The 12711-nt window shown below is 44.4% G+C and overlaps 1 protein-coding gene across 2 annotated transcripts in view; it reads right to left on the bottom strand.

The window, feature by feature from the left end:
• SMPDL3B (sphingomyelin phosphodiesterase acid like 3B) overlaps positions 1-12180 on the bottom strand; it is a 35111-nt gene extending 22931 nt beyond the window's left edge. The window contains exon 1 of one of the 2 annotated variants that reach the window (XM_023554291.2): positions 11598-12180. In XM_023554291.2, coding sequence (XP_023410059.2) covers positions 11598-11658 — 61 coding nt within the window. In that variant the 5' untranslated portion in view covers positions 11659-12180. The remainder of the gene's footprint in view (positions 1-11597) is intronic. The other variant, XM_064281570.1, reaches the window with a different exon arrangement.
• Positions 12181-12711: the final 531 nt, after the last annotated feature.

The raw sequence follows: 12711 nt of genomic DNA, 5'->3' as shown, positions 1-12711 counted from the left end.
GCTAGAGCCATAGGCAAGAAAAAAAAATAAAGGGCATCCAAATTGGTAAGGAAGAATTAAAGCCACCCCTGTTCACAGATGATGTGATACAATACACAGAGAACCCTAAAGACTCCACAAGAAAACTACTCGAACTAATAGAAAGATTCAGCAGAATAGCAGAATACAAGATAAACATACAAAAATCAGTTGGATTCCTATATATCAAAAAAGAGAACTATGAAAAGGAAATCAGGAAAGCAATACCATTTATAATAGCCCCTAAAAAAATAATATACTTAGGAATAAATCTAACCAGGGATGTAAAAGACCTATACAAAGAAAACTACAAAACACTACTTCAAGAAACCAAAAGAGACCTACATGAATGAAAACATGTGCCATGCTCACAGATAGGTAGACTCAACATTATACAAATGTCAGTTCTACCCAAAGCAATCTACAGATATAGTGCAATGCAATCCAAATATCAACAACATTCTTTAATGAGGTGGAAAAATTAATCATTAACTTTATATGGAAAGGAAAGAGGACCCAGATAAGTAAAGCATTATTGAAGAAAAATAACAAAGTAGGAGGCCTTGCACTACCTGACTTCAGAAACTACTATACAGCTACGGCAGACAAAACAGCCTGATAGTGGTACAATGATAGACACATTGACCAATGGAACAGAATAGAGAACCCAGATGTAAATCCATCCACCTACAGCCACCTGATCTTTGACCAAGTCCCGAAGTCCGTTAAATGGGGAAAAGTCAGTCTTTTTAACAAATGGTGCTGGCAAAGCTGGATGTCCATCTGTAAAAAAAATGAAACAGGACCCATACCTCACACTATACACAAAAACTAATTCAAATTAGACCTAAATATACCCTTTGGTAAGGGGTAAGACAGTATACAATACTGGGAAAGTCAGCACAACTTGGCAAGTGCAAAGTCATAGAAGCTTCACAGTCACATCCGAATGCCCTGACAGATGGGGCTACTGGGCTGAGGGCTGGGGACCATGGTCTTGAGGGACAACTAGCTCAATTGGCATAATATAGTCTATAAAGAGAATGTTCTACATCCAACTGTGATGGGTAACAACTAGGGTCTTAAAAGCCTGAGAGTGGCCATAGAAGATATATCTACTGGTCCCATCCTGGCTGGAGCAAAGGAGAATGAAGAAGAGCAAAAACACAAGAGACAGGTTAGTTCAAAGGACTAATGGACCACAACTACCACAACCTCCACCAGACTGAGCCCAGAACAACTAGATGGTGCCCAGCTACCACCATCGACTGCTCTGGCAGGAATCACAATAGAGGGTCCGTGACTGAGTGGGAGAAAAATGTAGAACAAATACAAAAAAACAAACAAAAAAAAAAAACAGGCTTGCTTGTCTAACAGAGACTGGAGAAACCCCAAGAGTGTGGCCCCAGACTCCCTTTTAACTCATTACCAAAGTCACTCCTGAGATTCACCCTTCAGCCAAAGATCAGACAGGTCTATAGGGCCAACAATAACACACATGAGGGATGTGCTTCTTAGTTCAATCATGCACAGGACTAAAGGGCACACTGGCCCCGAAACAAAGACAAGAAGGCAGGAATGGACAGGAAAACTGTACGGCTGGAAACAGGGAAACTGGGGTGGAAAAGGGGAGAGTGTTGACACATTACGGGGTTGTCAACCAATGTCACAAAACAATTGTTGTATTAACTGTTTAATGAGAAACTAATTCGCTCTACAAACTTTCACCTAAATCACAGTAAAAAAAAAAAATAAAAGAGAGTGTGGGATTCAAGAGCTCAGGCCCTAGAGTCACAAACTAGCTGTGTGACCTTGGGCAAGTTAATTTACCTCTCTGAGCTCATAACTAAAGCCAGATCCTATCATGTTCCAGGGAAACAAATACGAAAACCTAATCTGGGAGGAAAAGGCCTACATACCAAATGAATTGTAAGATCTTGTTAATTAATACCAACAAAAAATGAGGCTATGTCTAGAAATGGAATCTAAGAGTGCCTGACCAGAGAAGAAAAGCCATACTTTCAGAATGGGCTAAATTTTTCATATGAGTGTCTTGCTAGTGATCCTGGATTCAGAGTGGCAGCTCAAGCATCTGGGGTGGTCCTGTTTGCTAAAGTGGTGGACCAAAACCTGGACTCCGCTCTTAACTAAGTGAAGCTGAGATGCCAAAAATCTCTTGGTGTAATACAGAGGAAAGAATCCAGAGAAACAGGAGAGATGGAGTGGATTTGTCATGCGTACCCGGCACAGCACTTGGCACAAGTAGTTTCAGTGACTGTTCATTGAAGGACAGTTGAATAGGTTTTGGCCCTCTGCCCTAAACCTAGTGTTTCTGGCTAAGACCAGGGTGGGGCCAGGCCCTGGGATTTCATCACCCTTTACCACTGCCGTCACTTCCTTCCCCCTTTCCAGTGTCAGTCGGAGCCAATATCAACCCCACCCTCACCCCCCAGGAAGCTGAGCCTGGGCCAAGGAGTTGGGCTTCCCCTGTTGCCTTCAAGGCTTAGATAGCCGGGGCCCTACCCAAGCCACAGGATATTCAGCAGGTTCTAGAATAAGCTCGTTGCTGTTGAGTCCATCCCAACTCACAGCAACCCACAGGACAGAGTAGAGCTGCCCCACAGACTTTCCAAGGAGCTGTGGGTGTATTCCAGCTGCACACCTTTTGGTTAGCAGCCACAGCTCTTAACCACTGCACCACCAGAACTCCAGGACAGGCCCACAGGTGTTCTTAAGCTTTTGCCCACTTCTGATCTAAGCCTGGTTTCAGGAAAGGATCTGAAACTTGTTCACACTAAGATACAAATGACAAATGGCGCAAGTCATTCTCTCTCCCATGTGCATTGCACAGTCATCCCCACCACAACCCTGAGAGGTGTTTATTGATCGCTATCTCGACGGCAGTGGGGTTTTTTGTTTTTTTTTTTTTTGGTATCCCCATTTTACAGATAAGGAAACTGAGATTCAGAGGTCAACATGCCTCTGTCTCTAGATCTTCTTCCAGGGAGATGTGACTTTTAAAGGGGTAAAACCAGTATCTTTATATTTTAGATATGTCTCTTAGATATGCAGATAGAATATGCCTGCAGTTTTATTTTTTACCCAAACTGAGAGTCTTTGTCTATAATGGGGAGACTGTAACCTACTCACATGTATTGTGATCACAAATATATTTGAAAAAAAAACAAAAACAAACTCATTGCTGTCAAGTCAATTCTGACCCATAGTGACCTTACAGGACAGAGTAGAACTGCCCCATAGGGTTTCCAAGGAGTGCCTGGTGGATTTGAACTGCCAACCTTTTGGTTAGCAGCTGTAGCTCCTAACCACTACACCACCAGCATATATGAAGTTATCTCATTTCCTTGCTTGCTTATTAACATATATGAAATTATCTTGCTTCCTTGCTTGCTTATCATCCATTTTCCATGCCTAAAATGTCCATTCCATGAGGGAACAAAATCTGTCTTATTTATCCTTGTATCCTCAGCTCCTAGAACAGTGCCTGGGATGTGGAAGATGGGCAAATGAATGAGCAAGGCTGTAAGGAGGATGATTAGAATATTAATCACCCAAAGAATGTTAGCTAGGTGAGGGCTCTAGCTTATCTCATTTCATCCTTTTTCAACCATCCTGTGAGGTAGGGATTCTTATGCCCATTTTATAGGAAACCGAGACTCAAACCCAGACCTCTCTTCTCCAAAGCTGGGACACACTGTTGTCATACCTGTTGACTTGGAACCTAAGAAAGTGGATATAATAGTACGTATATGTTACCCATAAAATAATGGGAGCAACAGGTTTCTATGCAATTGATCACAGACTGTGAGGGCCCAACGTCTCGCACCAAAGGAATTAAACTCTAATTAGTATGTCACGCAGAAGGAATGGGCAGAAGGACCTGGATGGGGAGGTGGGATATTTGGTTTCTAATCTCTGCTCTTCCACGTGTTTGCTAAAGGACATCGGGCAAGTCACTTGGCCTTGCTGAATATGAGGGTGTTTGACATCTGAACTGCCTCCTCTGTGAGCATCAAATAAGATAGTGAATGAGAAAGGACTTGTGGAGAAGAATCTAGACACCAGACTGTTACTAGCAATTCCTCCTGGGGCCAGGAGTGAGTCTGGGAGGGTGTGGAGAAGCGGCGCTTTAACACTTTACACTTTAGACTGTGCAGGCGCCTCACCTGGGGATCTTGTTAAAATGAAGAGTCTGATTTCCTAGGTCTGGGGTGCAGCCTAAGAGTCTGCATTTCCAACAGCCTTTCAGGGGGTGATCATGTTGCTGGTTTACAGACCACACTCTGAAAATCAAGGTTTTATTTATTTGGATTGCTTGAATTTTTTACAGTAAGAAGGTATTCATGTATTGAGTTTTTGTTCCTTTTTTTAAAGGTATACCAATCTCAGCTGTCATTAAAAAACCAAACCCATCTTGTTGCTGTCTAGTCCATTCTGACTCACAGTGACCCTACAGATGGGTTCTACAGAGTCGAACCACCCCATAGGGTTTCCAAGGAGTGGCTGGTGGATTCGAACTGCCCAGCTTTTGGTTAGCAGGCCAGCTCTTAACCACTGTGCCACTCAGGCTCCACCTGTCTGTCGTTAGTATTCATTAATTATTAAGAAAAAAATAAATTTGAAATCAGGTTCAACGTGGGCCCAGACTTGGGTTGGAATTCCAGTTCCACAGACCACTAGCTGTGTGAACATAAGGAACTTATTCTGCCTCAGTTTCCTCGACAGTAAAATGGGGTCAACAGCGTCCCCTACCTTCCGGGGTCATTGTGCGGATTAAAATGAGATAATGTGAGATAATGCGACCTTACTATTGTAATGAGGTGCTAAGGAGTTCACGGACTCCTGGCAACCCTATGCACAATAGAAAGAACTGCTTCCGGGTCCTGCGCCATCCCCATGATTACTTCCGCAGAGCTTCTAGACTGAGAGGGGCTAGGAATAATGCATAAACGCTCAGAAAACGCGAAGCAGCCGTTCCTCCCCCAATTCGGTCTCTGGTGGATCCGCCAAGGCCCCATTTCACCGCGAGGGGGAGACACGGGATCAAAGGAACGAGGACCAGAGTGGGCCCTGGTTCTCAGCTCCCTCCAGGCTCCCCTCCGCTACTCTCGGGAGGATAGATGCGGGCAGGCACCAGAGGGAGGGCCGGGACTTCTGAGGTGGAACCAAGCGAAGAAGGAACTTGCTTCGTTAAGCAGAGAGCCGCTGGGCACAGCGTACCCTCTGGTTTTAATTTTGAGAGCTCAGCCTTACTCCCCATCCCCGGGCAGGCAAAATGGTCTCCCCGCCCTCCTCCTCCTTCACTAAAGGAAGGGTCACCGGGTCATCTTGTCACCTGGGGATGACACGCGAGGCAGCTTTGCAATACCCACAGAAGTATGTGAGACCAGGGGAAAAAAATGCATCCTCTTCAAAAGTGCAGGAAAAAACTATCCCATCAAAATCAATAACTCATTTCAAAAGCAATATTAAAAATTTCAAATCATATATAATATGGGATTCGTTTACTATAGTTCGTGATGGGGTGGAGAAGATTTGGAAGAGTCATTCCAGGAGCCTAAGAAAGGGAACCCTGGTGGCCCAACAATTAAGCACTGAGCTGCTAACCCAAAGGGTGGTGGTTCGAACCCACCTAGCGGTTCCTCAGGAGATAGACCTGGCAATCTGCTGCAGTAAGTGTTCCAAGAAAACCAAACCAGGCCCATTGCCGTGAAGTCGATTTCGACTCATAATGACTTTATAGAACAGAGTAGAACTGCCCCATAAGGTTTCTGAGGTAATCTTTATGGAAGCACAGTGCCACATCTTTCTCCCACTGAGCAGCTGGGGGGTTCGAACTGCTGATGTTTCGGTTAGCAGCAGAATGCTTAATAGTGTCGCTATGAGTGGAAACTGACTGGAGGCACCTAACAACAGAGCCTAAGAAGTTCTTAAAATGGCCACAGGGTGAATTTGCTTATGTCGCAGACAAGAGGAAGTCATCTGCCACTTGCTTGGCATCCACAGAATGCCAGACATTACCCCATATAGCCTCATGACATTATGAAATGCATTCTACTACTGTACTTATTTTACAGATGAGGAAACTGAACTAATTAGTGGTAGACCTGGGATTCATATCATGTAAGAATGGAAATGATCAGTGTTCTGCCACTAGCTAGCAATGCTAGAACCAGGCATCAAGAATAGAGGAAGACTCATCAACAACCTGAGTTATGCAGATGAGACAACCTTGCTTACTGAAAGTGAAGAAGACTTGAAGCACTAACTGATTAAGATCAAAGACGACAGCCTCCAGTATGGATTACACCTCAACATAAAGAAAACAAAAATCCTCACAACTGAACCAATAAGCAACGTCATGATAAATGGAGAAAAGACTGAAGTTGCCAAGGATTTCATTTTACATGGATCCACAATCAACGCCCATGGAAGCAGCAGTCAAGAAATCAAAAGACGCATTGCACTGGGCAAATCTGCCACAAAAAACCTCTTTAAAGTGTTGAAAAGCAAAGATGTCAACTTGAGGACTAAGGTGCACCTGATCCAAGCCATGGTGTTTTTACAATCGCCTCATATGCAGTGTGAAAGCTAGACAATGAATAAGGAAGACTGAAGAAGAATTGACACCTTTGAGTTGTGGTGTTAGCGAAGAATGTTGAATAAGGACTGCCAGAAGAACAAACAAATCTGTCTTGGAAGAAGTACAACCAGAAGGCTTCCTAGAAGCAAGGATGACAAGACATACTCTCATATACTTTGGACATGTTTTCAGGAGGGATCAGTCCCTGGAGAAAGACATCATTCTTGATAAAGTACAGGGTCATCAAAAAAGAGGAAGATGCTCAATGAGATGGATTGACACAGTGGCTGCAACAATGGGCTCAAGTATAGCAACAATTGTGAGGATGACGCAGGACCAGGCAGTGTTTCATTCTATTGTGCATAGGGTCGCTATGAGTCAGAATCGACTCAATGACACCTAACAACAACAACAGCTAGCAATGTGACCTTGAAAATTAAAAAAAAAAAAAAAGCCCTTAAATTTTTACAGCTCTTTACAAAGTACATGCATTATCTCACTTAATTATCACGTTTAATCTCTTCTCTGCTTTATCCCTATTTTATAGATAGTGAAATAGAGGTACAAGTTCACATAAATATTAAAAGGCAGAACCAGAGGAAGGACCTAGGTTTCTGGATTGAGGTAACAGGTTGGTTTTGAAGGAACATGCATGAAATTTGTAAATGGTAAATCTTGTTTTGAATCCTGGCCCCTCCACACAGGCAGCGGCAGGGACTGCCCCTTGCTGAGCCTTGGTTTCCTCATCTGTAAAATGAGGATAGTAATGTTCATAGCAGAGAGGTGGCTGTGCAGACAAAAGGAGTTGTCCCATACAGAGCACCAGCCATGAGGCAAGAAAGCCAGACTTAGCTCTCATTCCCTGGACCACACTGTCCCCCTCTTCTCTTAAGCCTCAATTTCATTTCCTCAAGTGTAAGCTGAGAGATTTGACTAAATGTTTTGAGTGCACTGCCAGTTCTAACTCCCTGTGATTCCATGAGTTCTACCTGTTATTGTGTATAAGCCACACAACAAAGCGATTTTGGTCCCTATTTCAATCCTTTGCTAACCACAGACATATTTTAATTGCAATTCGTCCTCTGTAAACTAAGGACTCCCAAAAGGCAGTGTTCATTTGTTAAAACCAGCATTTACTTTCTGACCCCTTGCGTTACACAGGAGCCCTGGTGGCCCAGTGATTCTGAGCTTGGCTGCCAACCAAAGGCTGGCAGTTCGAATCCACCAGCCACTGCTTGTAAACTCTATGGGGCAGTTCTATCCTGTCTTATAGGGTCGCTGTAGTCAGAATTGATAGCAAACGGTCAATAGGTGTTGTGTTAAACACGTATGGTCCTTAGAAATATATATATGGTCCTTAGGTGGCACAAATGGTTTGCTGTCAGCTACTAACTGAAAGGTTAGTGGTTCGAATCCATCCAGTGACACCACAGAAGAAAGGCCTGGTGATCTACTTCGGTAACATTAAAACCCTCTGGAGCATAGTTCTACTTTGACACACATGGGGTCCCCACGAGTCGGAATCCACTCTACATCAATGGGTCTGGTTTTTTTGGTTTTTGTGTTAAGTACATGGATTCCCCTCACAATCCTCCTCCAAACAACTCCACAAGGCAGGTGTTATTACTCCTATTTTACAGATGTGGAACCTAGGCTCAGGCCATACAGCATGGGGACTGGCGTTCCCCTTCCCTGGCAGGTCCTGTTCCTTCAGCCCTAGCCTGGCCTTTAGGGAAACGTTTCTTTATTGTGCTAGTCCATGCTGGAGGACGTTGTCTGTTTCTCTGCAGAAAGAAGCTGTAGAATAAGTGCACCATTGCTTAGTATGTGTGGGTGGAGGAGCTGGCAAGCTGGGGCCCTACCCAAGCTCTTAGCTAAGGAAGGTGGAGTCAGAAAACCCGATGCTTTATGCAAAGCTGGGATAATTTGCTGCCTGGTTGGGGGTCTCAAAGTTCTCATGCATTTCAAGAAGAGACCCTGATTCTGAAAAAACGTACAGGGGCTGTGGAATTCTGTGTAAATTTGATTTTCCTTTTAAATTATGGATGTAAAGATTCCAGAAAGTTTAGATGAAAGAGAAAAAATAGTACTATAAAATCTGTGAAAGCCTGAACCTGTGTGAGGTGGAAACCTGTCAGAGAAGGAAAACTCAAATATTTTCCGCTAAAAGGAGAGACAGAAAAGTGGTAAGACTGCACCCTGTCAAAGGTGGAAAGCTTGTGACTCCAGGGAAAACAAGGCATTCCCATTGAGTTCCGGCTCTCACAGGTTTCACTGGTTCTATAAAACCAACTGTCCCCAGAGGACCTGTTAATGGACATGGAGCATAGGGCAGCCAAGCACAACTTTGCTCTGCCATTTCCTAGCTGCGGAATCTTGGGCAAATGATGATTTTGACCTTCTTTTTCTTCATCTGCAAAATGGGTATAATAAGAAAAGTACCTGCCTCACAGGGACTATAAAAATCAAATGATTTTTTTTCATTTTTCAAATGACTCCTGAAAGGACAGCGTATGTCAAGCACCTAGCACCAAGCCTGGCCCATCATAAGTGTTCAATAAATAAATGTTATCTCTTCTTAGGGTTTTGTTTTTTTGCTTTTTTAACATTCCATTATTTTATAAACTGAGTGAAGTTGATGACGTGGGTTCAAATCCAGACTCAGACACTTACTAGCTGTGTAACCTTGGGTAGTTACTTAACTTCTCTAAGGCTCAGTTTCCTTGTCTGTAAAATGGGGATGATAATCCCTACTTCACACGACTGTTGTGAGAGTATAATGTAAAAATTAAGTATGCAGAAATTTTAGCAGTGCTTGGCACATAATGAATATTTAATAAATGTTACTTATTGTTTTCAATTTTGCTGTATTATCTTGAAATTTTCCACCAAGTTGTCATACCATATTCTCTTCAACTACTTCATCATTGTTGCTAGCAATTTTTCGTTATTATAAATAATGCTGCAGTGAACATCTTTGTGCATTTTAGCCACTAAGACTCTGGGTTCTGGGGTGGGGGGCAGCGCCCACTGGAAACATAATTGAAAGTGAAAGCATGAGAAGAGTGGAAGATTCTTTCAGTTATTCCCAAGTCTCCAGTCAGACTGGCAGTCCCTTGACACCCCTGAAGAAAGCTGGGGTATCTGTCTCCAGGGTTGAAGCAGGGCTGCCGCTCTCAGCCCTCTCCCAAGCTAATTGCCCTCACAGGGAATGACATTCCTCTCAGGGCTTGTTCTAGAGGTGTCTTTCACCTTTACTTCTCAGCTTTTGGATCTGAGTCCTTCCCAGGCATTTCATTCTGGTCTCCTGCCCACCAAGCACTGGTGCTGCTCCTTGTGGCCTGAGATCCCTGGCCATTCCAGCACAGCCCTTTGCCAAAGCTCTTAGCTGCTCTTGGGTAGTGTCTGAGAAAGTCGACTGACCACTTTGGACTCCAGCCTGGGAGGACTGAGCGCCAGGGGCAGTGATGGATTATCCAACAAGCAAGGTACACGTGAGCCCAATTGTGCTTTCCCGCCAATCTGCGGTGCACAATTTCATCCTTCCACACCACATCAACGATGTGGTGAAACCCGTGTGAAATTACTCACCACAGATTAACCAAAACAAAACCAAACCGACTCATGGCGACCCTATAGGACAGAGTAGAACTGCCCCATAGAGTTTCTAAGGAGTGCCTGGAAGATTTGAATGGCTGACCCTTTGGTTAGCAGCCATAGCACTTAACCACTACGCCACCAGGGTTTCCCTCACCACAGATTAGCAAGTAATTACAGTTGAGCCTTGTGTACCTTGCTAGTGCAAGCCAGTGTATACCATGCTTACTGGGTAATCCACCCTTGGCACAGAGGCAAGAAAGGAGAACAACCTTGAGCCAGTGCCTTCCCCTGTCTGGGCCTCAGTTTCTGCAGCTATAGAGAAAGGGTGCTGGATCATCTCTGAAGTCCCATTGAAAGGGATCCAGAAAAGGACAGTCTAGAATCCTAAGGAAAACCACCAGTCCAGCCCTCCCACAATTCCTCTCTAAGCACAAGGAAATCTAATCAGTATCTCAAACTGGACATGTCCCAACCAAACCGCTGCTGATCTCCTCCTCCTGCATCTCAGTCATCCCCACGCAGCAAAGGACAACTCCATTCTGCCAGTTGCTAGGACTGAAAACCTCAGAGTCCCCCTTATTTCCTCTTTCTCTCACACCCACCATTTGTCAGCAATCTTGTCCAGAATCAGGTCATTTCCCACCACCCCCCCACTTCTACCACCCTGGTCTGAGCCTCCAGCTTCTCTCACTGGATTTTTGTTGCTTCCCCTTTACTAGGGTAACCAACCATACCAGTTTGCCTGGGACCGAGGAAATGCCCAGGGCATTAAAACCAGGAAAGTCTCAGGCAGGCTGGGTTGAATTGGTCACCCTACCTTTACTCCATTACAGTCTCAATACAGCAGCCCAAGGATCCTTTTAAACACACACAAGTTATTATTCTCCATAATACTTATCCCCTCCTGGCATACTATGTATTTTACTTGTTGGCATGTGTGTGTGTGTATGTGTGTGTGTGTGTGTGTTTTGCTTGTTTGTTTCTCCTCAATAGAAGGAAAGCTTCATGAGAACCAGGACTTTGTTTTCTTCTCGCTGTACTCCTGATACACGGTATCTAGAAGCCCCTCAACCAATATTTGTTGAGTGAGTTCATGAATTTTTTCTGCCAACTTCTACCTCTAGCAACTGGCTCTTATGTACCCAAACTGCGGAACAAAGTCAGTGTTCCTCCCCTGGCCAGCTGTCACAGCACTTAGAATCTTCAGGCTCAAGCAGCACCATCCAGCCCTCACTGACTCCCCACCCTAATTCCCTGCCCTAGCTCCCAGCCTCGCTATTTTTAGCAGCACTTTCAGCTTTCAGTGAGCAGCTTCCAGCAATCCTGACCACAGTACAAAACAAAGACATGACAGGCTTTCTCCGTGGCGCCGTACCTTGTTCAGCCCTGGGGACTCCCCAGTGGGCCAGGAAAATCAGCAACCTGAGCAGCTTCATTCTCGGGGTGGGGTGACCTCCACAGCAGTCTCCAGGAGCTACTGTTCACGCTGCAAGTTCCCTAAATTGTAGTTCACAGTCACGTGCCTGAGCAAAACTTTCCTTTTATCTGTGTTCCAAGTCATCCAGGGCACCTGATGCCTCCGGCTTTTTCTCCCTCACCCAGCAAGGTGTGAGCTGGGTTTGCCCCAGAGAATGCCAGCGAGGATGGAAGGCAGCCTTTGGACTCATAAGTGGAAAACAACACCTGTATTGCCAGTTCCTCAGATCATGTCAGTCCTGGGAACTCATCCAACCTTAGTCACTGAGAGGCCAATAGAACACTTTCAGAGTTTTTACATTGCCCCACTGCACCAGAACAAATCAAGGCTTCTGACAGGTTCCTTCTAGTTCAAACTTCTGCTGAGAATTTGCATTTCTAACAAGTCCCCAGGGGATGCAAATGCTGTCTGTTAGGGACCAATTCTGAGAATCCTGCATATTCTCAGCAGAGGTTTGAACCAGAATGAGCCGGAACAAACCGGTTCAAAGCCCTGGAACAAACCAACACGTACAAAATAGCTGGCCTTTACCATTAAAGAAACTGCTAGCTGGAGATGAAGATGCTCAAAAACAAATGAAGAGGTCAGAGTAATATTCATTCATTCATTCACTTATGCCAGGAACTACGTCCCAGAGAGATAGTGGGGACCTGGGGCAGCCCTTGCACTGACAAGACTTGGGCAGAAATAGAGGTGAACCATTGGTTTTTAAATTTAATTGACAAGCCCAGAGAGGGATCTAACTCAAATTGAGAGGTCTAACTCAGACTAAAGAAACCGAGCGGGCTTCTGGGAAGAGGTGACAGGGTCTTAATCTTTTCTTAACATTTTATTATTGAAATTGCCAAACATATACAGAAGTAGAGAGAATACTGTAATAAACTACCAAGTGCTCATCCTCCAGCTTCAGCAATTATGAATTTATGGCCAGTCTTATTTCCTCTATACCCCACCCCAACTCTATTGGATTATTTTAAAAGAAATTCCAGAGACCATATGGTTTTGTCCATAA

This window comes from Loxodonta africana, chromosome 3 (assembly GCF_030014295.1).
Source record: "Loxodonta africana isolate mLoxAfr1 chromosome 3, mLoxAfr1.hap2, whole genome shotgun sequence".
NCBI lineage: Eukaryota > Metazoa > Chordata > Mammalia > Proboscidea > Elephantidae > Loxodonta > Loxodonta africana.
Note: the sequence above shows the minus strand (reverse complement) of the source record. Positions and strands in the feature narration are given on the sequence as shown.